At 31.7% G+C, this 21,694-nt stretch overlaps 2 protein-coding genes across 3 annotated transcripts in view; both read right to left on the reverse strand.

Annotated features, from left to right (window-relative positions):
- The window catches only part of LOC101504834 (vesicle-fusing ATPase), a 15,540-nt gene extending 6,501 nt beyond the window's left edge, over positions 1–9,039 (reverse strand). The window contains exons 1-17 of the mRNA XM_073369884.1: positions 8,698–9,039; positions 8,415–8,509; positions 8,241–8,325; positions 8,086–8,136; positions 7,445–7,615; positions 7,205–7,359; positions 7,013–7,121; positions 6,345–6,444; positions 6,211–6,266; positions 5,522–5,587; positions 5,350–5,432; positions 4,487–4,620; positions 2,428–2,638; positions 1,248–1,379; positions 1,118–1,178; positions 957–1,016; positions 658–716 (exon numbers count right to left, since the gene is read on the reverse strand). Coding sequence (XP_073225985.1) covers positions 658–716; positions 957–1,016; positions 1,118–1,178; positions 1,248–1,379; positions 2,428–2,638; positions 4,487–4,620; positions 5,350–5,432; positions 5,522–5,587; positions 6,211–6,266; positions 6,345–6,444; positions 7,013–7,121; positions 7,205–7,359; positions 7,445–7,615; positions 8,086–8,136; positions 8,241–8,325; positions 8,415–8,509; positions 8,698–8,886 — 1,817 coding nt within the window. The 5' untranslated portion in view covers positions 8,887–9,039. The remainder of the gene's footprint in view (positions 1–657; positions 717–956; positions 1,017–1,117; positions 1,179–1,247; positions 1,380–2,427; positions 2,639–4,486; positions 4,621–5,349; positions 5,433–5,521; positions 5,588–6,210; positions 6,267–6,344; positions 6,445–7,012; positions 7,122–7,204; positions 7,360–7,444; positions 7,616–8,085; positions 8,137–8,240; positions 8,326–8,414; positions 8,510–8,697) is intronic.
- A 2,038-nt stretch (positions 9,040–11,077) lies between these two features.
- Positions 11,078–13,053, reverse strand: LOC101505573 (E3 ubiquitin-protein ligase RMA1H1-like). Of its 2 annotated transcripts, none has more exons than XM_004504997.3 (2): positions 12,894–13,053; positions 11,078–11,914 (listed from the first exon to the last, which is right to left on the reverse strand). In XM_004504997.3, the coding sequence occupies exon 2, from the start codon at positions 11,862–11,864 to the stop codon at positions 11,187–11,189; it is 678 nt and encodes a 225-aa protein (XP_004505054.1). In that variant the 5' UTR covers positions 11,865–11,914; positions 12,894–13,053; the 3' UTR covers positions 11,078–11,186. The 2 variants fall into 2 exon arrangements, with proteins under 2 accessions (XP_004505054.1, XP_012572523.1); XM_012717069.3 differs by having other exon boundaries at positions 11,078–11,944; positions 12,894–13,046.
- Between the last annotated feature and the right edge of the window lie 8,641 nt (positions 13,054–21,694).

Genomic DNA, 21,694 nt, shown 5'->3' on the forward strand with positions numbered 1-21,694 from the left:
ATATGGAAGCAGGGGGCCGAGGCGAGTGCGGTGGAAGAAGCGGCACCGTGACCGGCAGTCGAACGCGCCGTCACGCGCGGCGGCAGTGGGCGGCGCGTGGATCTCACGCGCAGGAGGTTAGGCGGCGCCTGGGGGCGCGTGAGGGAGGTTCTGATGATGCGGCTGAAGGGTTTTGGCCGATCTGGGGTGTACGATGCTGCTGGAGTGGTCGTTCATCGAAAAAACTCGTCAAAAACAGTGACGGCAGCGATGATAGGGCGTGAACGGCTGAACAAAAGTTGAGGAATCAGCGTATCAACAGCAGAGGGGGAAAACCGGAGTTGAGAACACGGTTTGCCGAAGAAAATATTCACCGGAGACAGTGGGTCGACCGGGTAGTTGACGATTAGGGTTGTCTCTCAGTTGGCTCTAGATATCATGTTAAATATAAAGAGTATTGAGAGACATATAGAATAACCCGTGTGTTTCAACTACACTACGGAATCTCTTTATATAGACACAGGGTATTAAATAACCCTAATTTACAGTAATGCTAACGGGCCAGAATACTTACATACTTACAGCCTATATATATTATTTACATTATAATATAGTATTTAACAGTATTCAAGGAGGAATAACAGATAAGGATGATAAAAGAACAGTCACAAATCTCACCTCTCAATGTCATCAAGAATAATAACACTCAAAGGTGACTTGTATGCATCCTCAAAAACCTATTAGAAATCATCAGACCTTAAAATTTACATGATAAACAAACAAGGGAAGCAAAAATAACATTATCGATGTAATTGTTATAGTGCTAAAGAAAATTGAAAGTTAAAAAGCATTTACTTGATAATGGACTCAATAAAACCTCACTTGCAAGGTCAGTAATCTAGTCTTCAGACAATATATACATGCAAATTGCAATACTCGCCAGATTAAAAATAATGGCTCAAAATATTATGACAAACCTTAATAATCTGGGCACATTTAGTGCTCTCATGTAGACCAATCATTGTTTCAGCTGAAACCTATCAAATTACAGAAGATCAAAGTCAAATTTGGCCATAATTATAAAGTCAAAATAAATAGATTTCTGGAGTGTATTATTCAAGATACGGATAGAACTTACTATCTTGACATATGCGAAGTCACTATCAATACCTACAGTAGCTGCAAGTGCGGTTTTACCACTATAACAACAAAGCAGTTTAGAAACATGTCATCAGAAAAGTCAAATGACTACAAAAACCAAGACATACCTGCCACGAGAACCTTCCAGAAGACAAGTAACAAGGGGGCTTCCTTTACTCACTTTAACTTGCTCCACAATTAGCATTGCTCTCTGATGAATGTGCTTATGTCGATCACCACACTCCACCATGCCATGGAGTCTACAAATCAAATAACAGAACATTATACCACAAGGAAAATTTGCTGATTCCTATAGTACTTTCAGATAGACTCAGACTTCCAATAAAACTAAATAACAGCTTTTGAAAATTAGTAAAACATTGAAAATCAGAAGAGCTGCAAAACATTGTGCTAAACTATCCAAGGGATCCCCACAAACTCGATTTGCAAGGAACTCAAAAATACCTTTCAAGTCATCAAATTACTTGGTATTTTGCATTCAAATGATGAGAAGAGGTAGCAAAAAAAACATTAATAGGTTTTTCTTTATTTTTGTTAGGTTAAGAGGCTGCACAGTCTTTTTGCTATAATAGTGAAGGTAGGTATAAGATGGCATGATATATACTCACATTAAGCTACTCTCTAGAGTTAGAGCAACTGTTAGCTTCTATTTTAACTTCCGGTAACTATCAGCTGTTAGTTGTTTAAAGTCTATTGAATTTGTAACAGAATCTAAAACGGTTAGTTAGCTGCTGTAACAGTTGTCCTCACCTGTACAACACTCTAATTTATGAGCTAAATACTTGGTTGGACAAAATATGAAATGCAAAGTTTGGAGATATCTCTCTGGTTTTTCCCCTCTTTCACTTTCTCTCAGTTAACCAAACTTCCCTTTATTTTCTCGCTCATACTCGAAAGGAGTTTGAGAGAAAAGGAATTTTGAAGAGAGAATACGACCTATTCTGAAAACTCAACTTTCTATCATTGAACCTCTGAGGTTTTTATAAGTTAATAACGAGTGGTACAAAAGTAGTCATAAGTCTATAACATGCATTGATGATTATAGAAGTACAGAGTAGAACCAGAAACTAACACTAAGATGACTGGACTAACAACCGGTACAAGAGAAAACAGAATGGAAGACTCTAAAAATTGCAGTGGCATCGTTGTGAGTCACAAGAGAGGAAGCATGCATGCTGTGCATATAATCCTATCATACACAGATACTTTCATGGGCAAGAGTAAATAAAATGAAAATGCTAAAACCAATTTCTGAAAACTGTATAGCCTTGTAACCAAAAGCAGTACCTGCATCGCTCAAGATCGTCAGTCGAAGCTCCAAATGCAGGAATAACTTCATGGAGTGCGTTCAAAAAGTCATCCATCGTAATCTTAATATTCTCCTCCTCCACTGGCTTAGTGAGATCCTCTAAACTCAATTGTCTATTTAAAGCATATGAAACAGCACTTTTCACAACACCTTCAAGTTCCGCACCACTATAGTTTTTAGTTCGAGCAGCTGCACAAGACAAGAAAAGGTAAACCCAAAGTAAACGTCTCATGATCTTCATAATTCAAAAACTTCGATTCTAGTAATAATTTTATGTTTCATCTCTTTTTTGGTGAAATGAAATATTATATTGATACCATAAGACATAGGTTTTCATTTCATACATTTGCTTGATTGTTAATAAAGAAATAACCTGATCAAAATAACTGATTATGAATGATGTTTTTTTTTTCCCCAATCTTATAATCATCATGTTACTAATTGAATCCATTAACCAAAAGTAAGTATTGGCTAATTACCAAATAGAACACTAATTTGTTCCATTTATGAACTATGAAGCACGTTGGTTTCAGGCGTGTCCTTCGACACCGACACATGTACACGTGTCATAATTAAAAAAATTATTTTTCTCACTCTGACATGCCTCCAACAGCCCACGGGCACAGTATGACACTATTCTGACCGGAAGGGACACCTTTTAAAGATGCATGCGCATACTTTTGATAGTTTTTCTGCACTGGTTTGTTACTTGTGGATATTTATATTTGTTTGCCTGTGTTTTTTATAATCATATTTGTTTGCCTATGTGATATTAATATTGATTGGTTGAATTTCACTTTTAACTTTGATTATGTGAATCATTACCTCTCTTTGATCATTTATAAGTAATGCTCATAAATTTTTAATCTAATATATATATGTCGGTGCCCTACATTTTGGAAATTAGCAGTATCTACATGTCCAAGTCAAGTTTGATGTTCGTGTCTGGGATTCATAGTTTATGAAACATAGAAATAGTATCATCTCAACGGGCAAGAAGACTGAAGATATTTTTTGTAAATGTCTGTCTCTTCGAGATGTTTTTCATACTCAAAAAACCAAATATAGATAAAATCCATTCATAGACACTGAACACGACATAAAAACTGACACCACTATGTCCAAATTATAGGACACCGACACGGATACACACACCATTATACTTACATAAGTTAAATATGAACATCACTCATAAAATATCTAAATTGAGAACCAAGATGACCAGCAAATGACCACAGAGAGAGAACGAAGATGAAGACCATACTAGATGAAATAAGAGATCAACAAAGGGAAATCGGGAGGAAACTGGGAAATGAAGACCGGAGAAGATAAAAACATGTGTATGCAGAAAGACGTGAGAACTTTTCAAATGCCTAATTAAAATACTACAATATCACTTTTAAAAGCTTTTTTATGAATAACATAGAAGTGTTTGTTCTCACTGTAGTCGTGTATGAAGAGTGTCCATAGGAGTGTTGGAGGTGTTTCGGAAGGAAGAACAATTTTTTTTTCTGGTAACACATGTCTGACATGTAAAATCATTTCAAAATACATAAAATCAATTCTTATCCAGTAAATACTTATTATTTAACTCAAATATTTTAACAAAAGAAACTAGTGAGCTTATACTTATTCAGTTTATACTTGAACAAAAAAATTCCTCCCATCACAATTTTATTTTAAAATTCGATAATATTTTAGGAAACAATATTTGATATAAAATAAAAACTAGTATAAAACCAAATTCTAGACCAATTAGTTGTGATTCTCAATGAAGCAAAGATACATGAGAAAGCCACCATCACTATGTCGGAAATGACATGTGTGAGTGTCACACAACTATACGTGTAAAGAAGTAATTGACACCTGAAATATGTGATAAAACTAATACATAAAAGAGCTTATAATACCCCCTCAGTAAATAAATATTCTGCTAATGTAATAAAGAAGCATAATCATCCAACAGTTTTATTACTTGATTAAAAATAGCAGATGTGTAAGCATATATAATAAGATTAGGCATCACTAAACACATACCAAGCTCTTGAAGATTCACATCTGGAGCTAGAAAAGAATTATCTTTCATCTTGTTAGTATGAATTTGAAGAATTTGCAATCGGCCATTTTCATCAGGGAGGCTTATCTCAACTTGGACTTCCAACCGCCCTGGTCTACAAGACATAATGGTTAGAGATAAATGACTAGAAGATATGCACCACGTGCACACAGGAATATAGCTACTTTACAAATCAATTACAAGTATCAGAATTAAGCATGAGTTAAGCACATGCATAGTTATTACAGCTGAGTAGCCCTAAATTAAGAGATGATTGCTTTCCTTTATAATTAATACTGTACATAATATAAATAGAGAACATGTGTAGACTGATTAGTCACAAAGTTTTCCCTTTAGTTAATATAAACATATACATGTGCAGACTAAACAGTCACACAATTGTTTTCAAACTCTCATAATTCTATGTTGGGCAATATCAGAATGTAGTGTGAAGTGTTATCTGTACTGCATAACTCTGCAACTCCTAACAGTAGGAAATTTAGTCACATGCCTACACCAGTAACAGTCAGGAAGTTGCAGATCTAATAGATCAGTTAACTGCTCTATAAATGTAAGATATCTGTGATCAAATTCACTAGTGTATTCCGAATTCTCTCATATTATAAGTACTCAACACAGATCCTCTAGAATCTCCCTCACTGATTTATTTTATTTTATTTTTTATTATTTTCTTGTATTTCATCTGCTCAACTTCTAACATTCTATAAAAAGAATCAGATTCAAAGTAGATTTGATGACAATTATAGCATATCCATGTTGACTGTTTTTATCTATACTTTCACAAAAATATAAAGATCTAGAAGAGGGGAAGAAGTATAATTACCTTAAGAGTGCTTCATCAAGCATGTCCTTTCTGTTAGTCATTCCAATAAGCAAAACATTGTTTAGTGACTCGACACCATCTATCTGCAAACCAAGCAAACTCTCTAAGAATTACTGATGACTATTATGCATACATTTTAGAAAAACATTTAAGATTTAACACCATCACTGACCTTAGTAAGAAGCTGGTTCACAATGCTATCATGAACCCCTGTACCATCTCGAGTTGAGCCTCTGGACTACACAGGACATAAAGAGAAACATATAGCACAGTTTGGATTAACTTCTGGCAAATAGGAACTTCTCAATTTAGATAATTATTTTATTCTTTACCATCCAAAACTCCTTTACAAGTTTATCAGTGATTAAGAGATATTACCATTTGTTGAGACATAGAAGCTCATTTCAAATTTAGAAAGAAGTTATTAGTTAGAAGACTCAACCATAATCATTGTAGAATCATTTCAATTTTATTTTCCCATTATATTTGTGTCTGGAAAAGTTTAACCAAACTGATTCTATATGCCTTATCAGGAAGTTCAATCACAATGTAAACTTCAAATCCAATGCTGGTGATTACTCAGAGAACTACATGTAGTATTTTCATGACCCCAAATTGAAATGCCATCATGTTCCCTATGTTCACGCGCCAAGATAATAAAACAAAATTTTCACTCATTAAGTAGATAAAAATAAAATGTGTGGAAAAAGTAATATTAACCACAACCCAAGTTTAAGTAATTAACAAAATATATTGATTCCACCAGCTAACGCTAATGTTGCTCATTAAAAGTAGTTAACAAATTGACAATAGCAGCACAATAGATGATTGGTGTTGATATAATGTTGAGAAACCTTATACCTTACAAATAGCATCAATTTCATCAAATATAATAACATGCAAATCACTTTCATCTCCTGGGAAACACAGAACATTATGAGTGAGTTATCTAAAATTTGAAGTTAAAGAACATGCAATGCATATATATCCATCACCTAGAGTCCTCTGATCCTGTTCAGCATCAGCAAAAAGGTCCCTAACATTCTTTTCAGTTTCACCAACAAATTTGCTCAAAACTTCAGGGCCATTTACAATCTAATACATGACAGAAAAGAAAAACTAAGATTCATCAACCACCAAAAAGATAATAACCAAATAAAGGATCTAAAGCGAACACAAATTTTACAACTTCCAAAAATCAAGTTATTATAGTATAGAAGGCATAAAAGCATGGATAGAACTGATAATATGCCAGAAGAAAGTTACACCCAGCCAAGTAAGTCTCGTGCAAGGCATAGTTAAATAGACAAGAACTGCAAGTAACAATGTTTAATAATCTCAAATCAAGCCTATATTTATTATGAAAGTTACTTTATGAGACAGCACATGAAAACGATCATGTTTTGCCAAATTTTGAGTAAAAAATTATCATAGAAAAGGTACGAAGCACCAAATCATAACAACATTCAAGAAACGCATATTCCAAGGCAAATACTGGCACACTATGAAAAACAATTAGGTTAGGAGAGTGAAAAATATTAATAAAATAAAATATACTACAAATATACTATCTCTATTAACTGCTGCTGATTACATGCATAATAATTCATATAGATGCACATATTCAAATATATTACACAAGTATAAGGAGTGATTTCGGAACCTTTGGTTCCTTTCCATTCAAAATTTTTCCAATTTGCCGTGCCATAAGAGTCTTTCCAGTTCCAGGAGGCCCATAAAGCAGCATGCCCTTCACATGCTTGATCCCTAATCTGAAACATCAAAGGCTTCCAGATGAGAACATGATATATGATAAAACAGTGGATTATATGGACCACGGTATCAGATCTATTACTTAGATGTCACATGAGGAGGGAAAACACGAGACGCAAAAGCTCTTCGAAATATATCTGCAAACTCTGCTCCCAGGCCACCAATACCCAGAGACTCAAGGTTAAATTCCTTTTGCTTGAAAATGTTACTTGTAGTACCCTCGCGCTGATTTATAATCTGCAAAACTCCGCATAAACCAGTAAGTTTATGTAAAAAGAATTGAACAATAGTGTAGATGTCAAAAGAAAGGTAGGAAACTCACCTTTATTCCACTGTCACGTGACGCTTCAAAGACAATGAACGTCTCGTCTGAAATCATCCCTCTTTCGATAGAGTCGGACTTTTCTCGGCCCCCAACTGTAGCTTGACTGACCGTAAAGCTGTAGTTGTTTCCTTGATACTCGAATAGCACTCTCTGCCCTGTTGTCATTACCTGAAAGGTTATAACAGATTAACATGTCTGAGACATCAAAACAAAAAGATCATGAGAAGTCTAATGAACATTAGAAACCGAGTTTAAGTTCAATCCAACTATATACAACCCCCTGCCCCCTCTCTCTTTCTTTTTCATCTCCTTGAAGAAACTATAAAGGCTACCCCTGTGCCAGAATAGAAAACCGTTCTCCTACAACTAAGAACTAAGAAGATCCATGCATTACTCACAAAAGAAAGGTTATTAATATTAGATACGATGAACAAATTAAATTTTAAAACTACCAAGAAAATCAAATTAGAAATAGTAATAGTTGGCTTAGCATAATAATTTAGAACTATAAATTATTGATTTATTGAATTACTATACAATGGAGTATGGATTATATAAGGTAACAACTGACGACTGTAATGTCTATGTTCAAGTTTATAAGTTAAAAAGGGCGCAACTAGCATCGTGAAAGAGCCTACCTGGTTCAAAAATCTCTTCCGAAGTTGCTTGGCCAGTACAACAGCATCAATCTACAAAACAAAGCAACATCAACAACTTCAATCCCAAAAAACTCTAATGAGCAACAAAATTGATGACAAAAAACAGTGAATTTATTCCAATCCACAAAAACTACCTGTTCACTCCTGCTTCCAGCCCTTTTAATGAAGTCCAATTCAAGGGTTAGAAATGCCAGGTCGAAGTTTTCAGGCGGCACAAATCTGAAACAACAGAAAAAATCCAATCATGAGCAAAATAGATAATCAATACTCAATGCTAATCATTAAAATGCAAACTACAACAAACTAACCGGCTCACAGGTACAGATTCTGCAGCAGAAACTTTTGCACATCGACGTTGAATTGAATTCAACGCAATATGTCCACCGCGTATGCTTTCATGAGCTGTATATTCTCTAAGTTAAGGCCACAAATTGGAAATCACAAATCCAAGCATAAATTTCCAAAAATAATTAAGCATTGCGATAAATTAAAAACAACAATTAATCCTACGCTAGTGAATCGAACATCGCAGCTTATTCTAAAGCAAAATAAAATTATGAGAAATGTCATAAAATTAAGTGGCGAAGGATATTGGAGGGAAAAAACGAATGAATCGCCGATAGAAGCAAGGTGTAGGTTGCTGTGACCGGGGATAGCGAATTTGGGAAGATCTGAGGCGGAGCAGAAGGCGAGGTTGGTTAGGGCGAGTTCGGTAGAGGGCGTGTTGGTTACGATCAGGTCGATCGAAGAGGATGAAGATCCAAAGAAACGACTCGCCATTGTGTTGAACCAGATCTTACTTGCGAGGTTGCAGATCACGCGATGATGGAAATGGTGTTGTTGTCTGCGCGGGGGAGTGGTGATGCCATAAACCGGTAATTCTAACAATACATATACTTCTTCTTTTTCTTCTTCTATCTTTTCATTCAACAAAAGAAACAAAAGAAAACAACATACTTAAGTAAATTTCTATTTAAAAAAAATATACTTAGGAGGTAAGTAAAGTATATTGAAAATTTTATTTCATTTTCAAGACAAAGAGGCCTTCTTCTCTGTCAGAAAAAAAAAAGTCCATTTTCTTTTAATAACCAAATTTTCATTTTTCAACAAACAAATATATGAGTAACTAAAAAAAAACTTTACTAACTTTTTTAGTAAATTTTGTTCATATCTTCATTTCCATGTTTTGTGGGGAAAAGGGTTTTAATCACGTGCATTTTATTCCTTACTTGTTAGGTTATGTAGTATAAGTATAGTACATCTTATTTTCATGTGATAAAAATGACTTTGTTTTATTTTATTTTATTTTTAAACTTTTTTTGAATAAATTTAGCTTTAATAATTTACTTTTTTTAAACTTAAATCAACACTGTCATTATAAGGAACTCCTTAACACTTCAATATTTTCAAAATCTACTTCTACTATCAATATTAACAACAACAACAAAAACTATATGTAAGATATGTGTATTTCAAACATATAACATATTAGAAATATTCATTTCTCAAAATATTTGTGTTTATATTAGTTTATTAAATGGGTGAATTTGTCCTTTTAGTTATAGTTGGAGATTATTAGGTTGGTATTTATGCTTATATATACAAATGGGTTCTTTATTTTCTTTTTTTAAGTATTTATGATAAAAATTTAGTTTCTTTCGTTAGGTTCGGTTGATTTGTTTGTTTTCACTATATTACTTTTAAAATCAATCTAGTTTAAATAAATAATATGACACAATTATGTCATTTATTAAATAACACTTGTAAAATATTTTTTTAGGTAGCTTCTAATATATTTATATCTTGCTTAATGATCATAGGAAGATTTATGTAATCAAGTGCAAAAGCTCGCTTTCTATACTTGATTTTAAAGTCAAATATATTGAATTGTGAGAAAATATAAATTTATTCATTTTTATAAAAGGTCTACGACAACAATGTTAATGATATTTTTTCAATCTTAAAAGTTAAATATTTTTAAGAATTTAAATATTTAATTCAATTTAGTATTTATAAAGTTATATTATATTAAAGAGAGTAATATCTAGTTTGTAGACAATACTATCAAGTCTCTAGACAATACTATCGAACACAAACAATTAACATGGTAAATACGAAAAGAAATATCACAAAATCTAATCAAAATATCTATTTGACAAATCTTCTCTCAATGGATTGACAATTTTGAATGTTTTGAACAATAATTCATAAGAGTCTCAATAATTATTTAATTAAAAGTGAATTATTTGAAAGAATCCGAGTTCTAATTCTAGCGGTGACAATTATTGACCAAATTTTATTTGTTTCTTGATCAAAATCTAAATTATCAAACTTCTTTCATTTATAAATCAAATCATAAATGATCACATTCAACCAAATATTGATTAGACTCGGTTTTTTAATTTGGACCCTAAAAAATCAAATCAATGTACTCTTTCAATTGATATCCAAATAGCACACTATACACGTACATGATATTTTTCAACATGCAAGATGGTGTTTTTTTATTTTTAATAAAACCTGCATGATGGTGTTGTCGATCATGCTATTGAAAGAGATTAGTGTGGGATAACATTGGATTATTTGCATGTCATTCAACACAATATCAACCACTCGAATGTCCCAACGTCTCTCATTTTCTTTAATTAAATCCTTCATGTTTGAAACTGTCTCATTAGCCAATGCTTACAAGTATGTGGGCCTTTGGGGTGTAACATCTCCCATTGTTTATTTATCAACTGTTCATATTACAGCATTTCTGTAAGTTTAATACAAACAATTCTATGATGCATCTCGATTTTACAGGTCTTTATCTTCAACATTATATTATGAAATTCCAAAATAAAAATACAAATTCGAGGGGACCTTGGACAGCTCATTGCTATCTTATCCTTTGCAAAATTATGAAGATTGGATAAACCCGTTATAACACTACCAAATCTCACCAAAACAAACTGCACACATTATCAAATTATTTTGAACTAAAGCACGTTATTATTTATTATAGAATAAGGTAAAACATTCCAAGTAAGAGACTTATACAATATATCAAGCTCAAATATAATGCAATAATGAATATCTCAGAAGAGGATAAAACACAGGAAAAAGCAACAAAAGAGAAAATACGAAATTCTGTTCAATGATTTGTTTGCCTGCATCTCTTGCCTTCTCCACCTAGGACTATTACTTTCCATCATATCATGATGTAAATTTTCTGAGTTCCCAAATAATAAGTGGGGTAATACTGGTGTCATAAAGGCACCCACATTGAGCATTTGTGATGTATCATTCTCTTGGTATGGAGGAGTGTTAATATGTTGATTCTGATAAGGATTACGATACGGAAGCTGCTGAACACTTTGAGGTGATGTTAACTTTGCCAATAGGGACTGAATCCCTGAAGCAGGTGGTCTTGGTGGTACAGAAATATCTCGAAGGGTAGCTTTTGTGTCGCGGTTGCAATCACGGTGATTTGCGGTCTGTCCCCTGCCATAAAGAGGAACCATTGTGGTGTGAGATATATCATCCTTGCAAACTGGGCACTGTGGAGGCTCATCAGGTCCAAGAGAAGCACTTTGCACAAATAGCCACTTGTAGATGCAGGACCAACAGTAGAGGTGGCCACATAGGGTGACTATTGGTTCATGTGCAAAATCTAAGCAGATGTTGCAATCAAAACAACTGTCACAATTCTCTGAAACAGAATTTGGAATGGATTTCCATTCTTGGGAAAAATAGTGTTCATGCTCAAAGGCCATGAGTTAATTAATGAACCTTGCAACTTTGGTTTTTGGTGTTTCTTTAGCCCCTGAATCAATCACCAAATCAGCTTGATACACTAAAATCAAAGAAAGGTTCATAGATGCAATTAAACAGGATAATAAACAGACAATAAAACCTAACATTAGAAGCAAATTTTGACCTCATTTTGTTCTTCTTTTTTCAAATGACCTCATTTATTTACAGTTTTGTTTTTCTTTTCAAAAAGTTTGAAAACTTCAAAAGGCCTCTTCTCAACATTAATTTCATTATTAATTAAGTGTATGTTTGGTTCTACTTTTGGAGGAATCAAAATTGATTCTAGAAGAGTAGTATAGATTTTGACATGTTTAGTTGTAGTATAATTGATTTTGCCTCCATATTTAATTATTAACTCCAAACTAGAATTTGTAGCTTGTCTCTAGAATTGATTTTTAGCCTAAATTTATAATTCAACTCAATTTTACATAAATATATCTAAACCTAAATCACTTCATCTACAACTCACTTTTGACCAAATCTATTCATTAAAAATCAATTTTTGTCACCGCAACATCAAACACCCACTAAATATTTTAAAATTTAAACATTTTTCCCTTTCCATTACCATACACATACTGAGTAATCATAAAATGAAGGCAAGTCATTGCCAATTTGTCACCACCATTACATGTTTGGAATCCTGGTGAGTTGGACAAAATCTATGTGTCACCATAATTTCGTTGAAGCTCCAAAGTGTAGCTATAGGAAAAATCATGGTAGTACATGTGGTCCTCTCAAACTCACCGTGAATTTGGACATACAATATACAGAGAGAATCAGGTGAAATTTCTAATGTGAAAACTAAAAGGTTGCTGCATATAGCATTCAATTCAAATTGAGTTAAAATAATAATAATCATTTGGTTATAAGAAATATCTGAACTAAAGAATCTTGGTGAATGTGAATATTACAAAAATTTATCAGATCTAAGTAATTACATCTCACATATTCACATAATAATAATTGATAAGGTCTGAGAAACATACCGAGAGAGAGGATAAGTTGGGGAATAAAGTGTAATCCTCCGTTTGGGTATGTAGAGAAGAGAAGGTTGAGGAAGAGAGTATAAAGGAAGAAGATGTGTGTGACGATGGTTTCATGAGTTCACCAGACTGGTAAGTGGTAAGTGGACCATCCCTTTCCTCCTGTTATATTACGGAAATAATGTTAGTATCATTTCCTTAATTGATTTTTTTATTTATTTTTAACTTCAAATGTATTTTTTCTTTATAATTAACTTTGATAAAATTATCAATACAATCAAGTTATACTTAATTAAGTGTTAAAAATACTTGCATAAATTAACTTAAGTTTTATTCGTCTTATATAAATAAAAAATTACGCAATTTATTTTTCTCTGTAAACTCGAATATAAGTGACCGTTAAATTAAAATCACATCATTTAAATTTAAGATAATTATTTAAAATCTCTATTTAATTAGATGGATTGATTTTTATCTATTCCACAAATTGTTAAATGTGAAATAATAATTTAATTGACACCATAAAATTCAAATCATTAATGTATGTCTCTAGTGAAATTGTCAATGATTAAATAATCTAATGAATGCATTTGTTAGAGTTTAAATAAAATTAATTTTTATTTTGAAATTTTGGAGATTATACACGCACAAACCTAAGATTAGGAATGACAAAGCGGATAGATTCGCTTAGTGCCTGTGATGGAGAACCATCAAATTTTTATTTATTTTACATTGAGAAATATTCATCTGCCCCGATTTTGCTCATTTGTCTCTATACACCATTGAAAGCTATGATAAAGTAAAAATGAATAAATATGAGGAATTAGACGAAAGTCACCTTTTAAATTTCATAAAAATAAATATTAAAGACATCATCAATCATAAATATAACACCAAATAAATCCACCAAATAGCGGTTCCATCAAAAGTTGCATGTTTAGTTTGTTAACTCCTTTGATAATTGAAACTTGGATTCACATTTCACACAAACACTTCCAAGTTCTCTCAATAATCATTCTACAAAGTAATGAAAACTAGAGATGATGGTATAACTGCAAATGGGCCAACACAGGAAAAGTTCACTGTCAATAACATCCAAAAGATAATGAGTTTTGCTTAATATCGAATACTCTATAGGGATTATATTTAATTATATCAATTAATACAAATGCTTCTTGTCAATAAAACTAATATAAGCTAAGTCAAACTTGTAATTGCAACTTGCAAGCAAATTATAAACAAATTATAATCAAACAACTGACGGGAAGGCTCCAGCGGATAAATCTGCACTGAGACATTTCTTATTAATAAAAATATAGGTTCTTAGTGTGTCTTTATGTATTTGTTAAGTAAAATTATTTTATTGGAAAACCAATTTTTGAATTTTTAAAAAATTATAACTTAAAGTTTCAAAATAAAACTTCTTGCAATTGATCTTTTAAAATGTGATTCAAACACATGTGGTACTGTCTGCGATTAAAAATATATCATGTGATTCGTAGTCGATCCTTGCACAATATACTAGTCCAAACGAAAATGTCCATTGAGAAAGTCTTGTGTTAAAGCAACTGGGAAATATTATTTTGAGGTGTGGTATTGTATCGCATTAAAATATTTCCACGTTATGATATGATATTTAGGGATATGTCTTTTGAAGGATACGTTATAATTTTAAAAATTGACTTTCTAATAAAAAATGCATTTTTAAGTAATTTTAATAATTAACAAGATGATAAAATTTCTAAATTTTATTTTTAGCCTATATAAAAAATTCTTAATTTTTTAGTTCATAAAGATATTTTTTGTATTCACTTTTAATTTATATTTTGAATTTTTCTTGTAAAAGAAGAATACTTTTAATTTTTTTAAAAATTTTATATAAAATCAGAATAAGAACTAAAAAAATTCACATTAATTTTGTTATATTATATGAAAAATTAAAACCTCTCACCAATTTTAAACCTTGTGCGGTTGGACTTGGTGTACATCCGAATATCAAATCCATCATGATGATATCTTCTCATCTAAATTTCCAGTTATAAATCTAATTTACATTTAAATTTATGAGGATACTTTTATTTCAATAATGTCATTTGTATTATTGGGTTTTGTTATCAGGGGTGGTTGATAATTCTTATCCTCATTTCAGTCATTTGCGATGTAAACTTTTCATTTTGTGAGTTTTATAATAAACAAATGTTACTAAGTGGATTATCTTAATTTCTAATACCGAATCTAGGCCTTCCAGCTTTAAATTTCTTCAAGACATTTAGCTCATATATGCTACCTTTGTGAGACATTTTATAACTTTTTTTGACACACCTTGTTGTTTGGATTCATTTTTTTAAAATGTCAATATATAATTATTAAGTCTATTTTTTATTTATTACTTTTAGCAAGTATCTTTACAATATTTGTCACAAATGAAACTTTGTGTAAATTTCGTCAAATAATATGACTTTCTTAAACAAGAAATTTAAATTTATTATTGAACTAGTACGTGTTCTCTTTTGATTAAATTATTTTCATTAATGATTATTAAAATATAGCGTATCTTTCAATATATTGATGACTAATTTTAATCGTTTTTTTTATTTAGAATAATGTTAGCAATATATTTTTAAGATATCATTTTTTATTAGTTAAAATTCATATAAATTTTAATAAATTTAAATAAATAACATAATTTAACTAGATCTATTCGAATTTCAATAAATAGAAGAGAATAAATTATAATATATGTGTGAAAAAATTCTATTTTTAGTTTAACTTAATTTATGCGAAGTGTTGCTGAAATATATAACAAAATTATCTTAGAGGTTAAGTCGGAGAACAAAAGATAGTCCTTTGTTTTCTATTGGAGTTGTCATAAGATTTCTTAAGATTATGCTTATTTGAAAAAACATTTCTTAAGACTTAGCAAGGTTTCATTACATTTTGAAACAAAATGTAATTTCTCAATTTTAACTGAAATTAAGAGAGAAAATTAGGAAAAATTGAAAATCAAATACTTGAAATGCCAAATATTCATATAAAAAATTAAATAGAAGCATTATAGTGATCCATACATTCTCTTATATAATGGTAGTTAGGGGTGGATATCAGGTTAAATAAAAAAATTTATATTTTTTTGATCTGGTTGTGATCCACCTGAGGGTTCAATATCTTAATTAAATTACTCAAATTTTGGTCTGATCAAGTGATTATTGATGGAAATTAAACATAGAAACATAATAACAAGTAATACGCAGCGGATATAAAATTTTCCTAATTTGCAAGAACCCGTGAGGATCAACAATAAATATATAGCAACAAATTAATCAAAATAAAAGGACGTAATGAACACCGATATTTTAACGTAGAAAAACCCCTCAATGCAAGGTGAAAAACCACGGGTCGTCCAGACCAAAGAAATAGATTCATTATAATCAAATAAGGATACAAGAGAGTCTCAAAATGATGCACAAATTGTGTCTGCAACCGGCCAAAATAACAAAGCACTGAAGTCAAACAAGAAGAGAAAAATACCCAAACACTTGTTGTTGTGCGAGCACGATTTCTCCCTCTCCAGACGTTGTTTCGTCGATCCGACCGTTGAAAACGAAGACCTGAATGTTGCAAACCTGTTGTCCAAATATCAGCCCGATCCAACGGTTAACGAATGCGAAATTGATGTTTTCTGATACTGATTTAACAAAATCGGAAATAGGGTTACTCATCTATTTTCTCTTTTGGTGGTTGCCTTTTATATCAAACTAATCTCTCTCTTGTTAACCCTAATTAGACCACTCTCCATTTAAATAAGTGAGACACATGGACTATAATATTTGAGTATTTTTCCACATAGGAAGGGAGCCTAATACCCAACATATCTCCCCATCACAACTATGTGGAGATAATCGTCAAACCGACGATATCACAACAAGTTTCAAACTTCCCTCTTGGTAATGCTTTAATCATCATATCAAAACCATTATAATCAGTATGAACTTTAGCCAATTCCAACAACTTAGCTTCCAAAACATCACGTATCCAACGATACATCACATCAATGTGTTTGGATCTGCTATGAAACGTTGAATTCTTACCAAGATGAATAGCACTTTGACTATTGACAAATAATACATATTTGTCCTGAATAAACCCAAGTTCTTGCAAGAATTTCTTCAACCAAATCAACTCTTTGCATGCTTCAGTAATGGCAATGAACTCTGCCTCAATTGTAGACAATGCTACACATTTCTTTAATCTAGTCTGTCAAGCCACAACTCCATCTGCAAATTTAATCATGTAGACTGAAGTGGACTTTCTCGAGTCAATATCTCCAGCCATATCTGAGTCGGAGTACCCCACCAAAATAGGTTTGTCACCTCCAAAACAAAGCCTCATACATGCAGTACCACGAAAATACCTCAAAGCCTCATACAATGCTCTCTACCTGGATTTGACAAAAACCTACTGACTGTACCAACATCATGCGCAATATCTGGTCTTGTACACACCATTGCATACATCAAACTACCCACAATAGAAGTATAAGGAACTCGTTCCATATTTTTTTTTTCTCATCTTCACTAGAAGGACTTTGTTTAGAACTCAACTTAAAATGAGCAGCAAAAGGAGTACTTACAGCTGTTGAGACAAACTCTATATTTTAAAGTTTTGATGAAAATAAACAAAAGTTAATTAAGAATATTAATTATGATTCTAAATGTTATGTTAATTTAACTTGTGTTTTTGAGTGGATTTAATTAAGAGCAGAATCAAGCAAATACAAGAAAAGACAACAACAAGATCATTCTACATCATAACAGAGAATGATCTTCAGCTTCAACAAATTATCCATCACAGCAAGTTGGTCAAATCTTTTCTATCCCTGTGATAAAAAGTCTGCTCTGGAAATCATTCATATCTAACAAGTACATGGCAAGGAACAAGTACAAATAATCCAGACTCAAAAAGGATATTTGATCGCAAAGATCAAAGGGTTCAAAGATGGACAAAAGTCATGACGGCTTAAGAACTCCAAAATTCAAATGTCAAGAAAACTTGATCAATCTGGGTATATGACAAGACAAGAACAAAATAAATACAGAACGTTTAAAACAGGAACTCCAAAATGATTATTGAAGCTCAAGAAAGTTCAAACTGATAAAACCAAGAACGTTAATCATTCTCCGTTTTTCTGCACATCAACAGCAGCCTTGCATTCTCTTTGTTTCAGTCTGCAATTCGTTCCTAATCTTCTCCAACCTTCTATAGCTACACTCAAGACTCAAGGCAGATAATGTACCATCCAAGATCAATGAAGAAACGTCAAAGAAAGGACAGAGATGCTTTAAATGTTAAACCATTAAAAGTCAAAAAGCTAGGCTCAATTGGTAGTGGGATCTGTGTGGAGGCGGTATTTATCCCCTAGGTACCGGGCTCGAATCCCACGGAAGGCAAAAACTCGTCAGATTTCCATTGGGGGCGGAAAGAGGGGGCGAGAAGGTCGGTAATGGCCGGGGTGTTACACTAAGTCTCTCCAACAGCTCTTGTACCTTCATTCAAGTACATCTACAACCTATAAATAGAAGGCCATTATCCCAGTTCTCAGCAAGAAATTCAAGTGCTAAGTAACCAACAATATACAATCTCACTTAAGCTTGAAATTCTGCAAAAAACAGAGGCAACATCACTTTATGCAATTCGCGAAACTGTTACTGCTGCTAACTCACACACCAGCTGCGAAATTGTCATTAGATACTCTGTAAAGAATCTATTCTCAAACAAGAGTTGAGCAATATCAGATTCTGTCAAATTCAATCATTTGTAAAAACTCAAACTATAAGAGTTTCTTTATAGTTTGTTTAAGATTGCTTCCTATCAAGGTTAGATAGGTGTTGTAATTGCTTTCTGGGTGGAAAGTAATTAAGAAAGAAATAGATCAAGGTCGATCTATTCTAGGTGTTGTAAGATTAAGAAGGCTCTTCGTTTTAAACACTTAGTGGAAAATCTCACAGTGTGAGGACTGGACGTAACCCACGTTGGGTGAACCAGGATAAATCTTTGTGTGGTATTCTCTTTCCTTTCTCCTTCTTTATCATACTACATTAATCATTTGAGATAAAATAGAAACTGATTTTCTGCTAATTTAAGAACGTTCTCTGTTTTATAACATAAACCAAGAACGTTCTCCGTTTTCTGGTTAAAACCAAGAACGTTCTCCGTTTTCTGGTTAAAACCAAGAACGTTCTCCGTTTTCTGGTTAAAACCAAGAACGTTCTCCGTTTTCTGTTTCATAACCAAGATCATTCTTGAGTTATTTTCTTAAGTTTTAACAGGAATTTTTAAAAGGCATATTTACAATTCAAACCCCCCTTTCTTGTAAATCGACATTGTTACTTCACCCAACAACATGTGTTGTCATCATCATCCAGGTTGTCAATTCTGATACCTTCATCTTCAATAGTACCACAATCCATGAAGTTTCAATTGATAGTGCAAATGTCACACAAAAACTACAAAAAATAATTCAATATGATCATTAACCACATATTGTACTTCACTAACCAATAATATTTACACTATTAACCAGAAACAAAAAATCAGAAAGACCCAGAATTATTGTTACTTCAACAGCCTTGTAGTTTTCCATCTGAAACCTTTGCAACACTCTCTCAATATAGTGTTCTTGTGACATCCAAAGTTTCTTCTCTTTTCTGTCACACATGATTCCTATACCAAGAATCTGTTTAGTTGCTTCCATGTCTTTCATGGCAAATGACTCGTCCAACTGCTTCTTTAGCCTGTCAATCTTGAAAATATTTTTTCCAACAATAAGTATGTCGTCAACATATAATAATAGGATAACGAAATCATCGTTAGAAAATTTTCTAACAAATACACAATGGTCGGAAGTAGTCTTCATGTATCGTTGGTCTTACATAATGTAACACCCCAAAATTTTCATATATATTATATATGTATCTTTTTAGCAATTGCTATTATTAAATTAATAATTATTCTATGTGTAAATAAATTAAATTAAATTTTATCACACTCTATTCTACTTAAATAATTATAATCTTCATTTTTTATTTAATTGTTTTGATGTGACAATTACATGGGGACTATTTATGATGTCATTATTTCATAAATGGATATTTTTTTATTTGATTAGTTTCGATAATCATGAAATTGATGTGTTAGATATGTTTGTTTTATTTTGTTATGTGTGAGTGGTATTCTTGTCTTGCTTGATTTATTTTAGTTGATAAAATATTAGTTGAATTATTTAATTAAATTAGAATTTATATAAGTTATATCGTTTGTTAGTTTTATTTGCGACCAAAAAAGTATTCATTTTAGGAGATATTATAGAGTTAGTGAAACCAACCTTTATGTATAAGTGTTTTGAACATATTTTTGGTCCATCCTATAAAAACAAAAATTAGTGACTTGACTCATTCTTTTACTCTCCTTTATGACAAGATTTTATGACAATTCATGGTGTTTTCTTGACATAATGTGCATTAATTCATTTTAAACACCCTTAATTTATTTTTTAAAGAAAGATTATAAATTTAATTATAAGTTTTTTTGTGCAATTAAGAGAGGACACAAAAAGACTATTGTCCTTTTTGTATCTCATGCATTCATCTCTTTTAAACTAAAATTATAATTTTATTATAATTGTCTACAAAAATAATTCTATGAAATTTTTGGTTTCGTAACTATTAGATAAAAAAATTAAAAGGGTGATGTGACAATCTCTAATTTATTTATTTAATTAAAATTAGTGTGTGACACCCTTCAATATTTGGTGAACTCTATTAGTTAATTCAAATTAACTCATACACATAAATTTCAATTGGCTTTGTAACAACCTAATAAAATTAAAGAAATAGTAATTATTGGTAGTATAATGTTGGAATTAAGTGCACTTCAATTTTAGACAAGAAATCAATGGTAATAGTGCAACGTAAATAGCTTATATGTTCATACGTTTCCATTAGGCATCTTGTTGTCACACCTATTTGTCATTCGTACACTCTCAAAATAATTTTCTGAGTCGTAAATTCCAATATCTATCGGTGTTGAATTCATTACTGCCTCGTGAGCTATTTCTCGTGCAAATTTAGAGGTGTTAAGAAAGAAAGCGCCTAAGGTAAGGGCTTTTCCCCATGCAATGTTAGGCTAGATATTAAATTAATAGTTTGTAAGATATTGATATAAAACTTGTTGTCTTAAAAGAAAAATATTGATTTTTAATTGCCTTAAAGAATTTAACTATAATATTTTATTTTTATGAGTAATATGTTTGCTTTGATAAACTTAATTATAAATTTCGATTTTTATTATTATAACATGAGTAATATGTTTGATGTCATATATTTGATGTAAAGTTATTATTTGTGTGTTGTTTATGTGTACTTAATTATAAAGCTATGATTTTTATTATGATCTCATGAGTAATATTTTTTTAGGATGTCTTTAATTTAAAGTTTCGATTTTTGTGCTATTTCATTTCAAAGTTTTGATTTTTAAGAAATCTATATGAGTCTTGGGGGAATTGGTGTAAAGTTTTAATTTTAATTATGATAACATGATTAAGTTGATTTTTGTGATGTGTTTAGCGGCAAACCTTGATTTGTGTTTTAAATAATATTATTTTTGTGGTTGCATAAGTGGCTTGTGATTTGTGTTTTGAATATTCTATCTATGTGGTTGTCTAAGTGGTTTGGTTGGTGGTTTGTATTTTAAATATTTTTATCTTTGTGGTTGCCAAAGTGGTTGGTGATTTGCATTTTAAATATTAT

This window comes from Cicer arietinum, chromosome 6, assembly GCF_000331145.2.
Source record: "Cicer arietinum cultivar CDC Frontier isolate Library 1 chromosome 6, Cicar.CDCFrontier_v2.0, whole genome shotgun sequence".
In the NCBI taxonomy this organism is placed as follows: Eukaryota; Viridiplantae; Streptophyta; class Magnoliopsida; order Fabales; family Fabaceae; genus Cicer; species Cicer arietinum.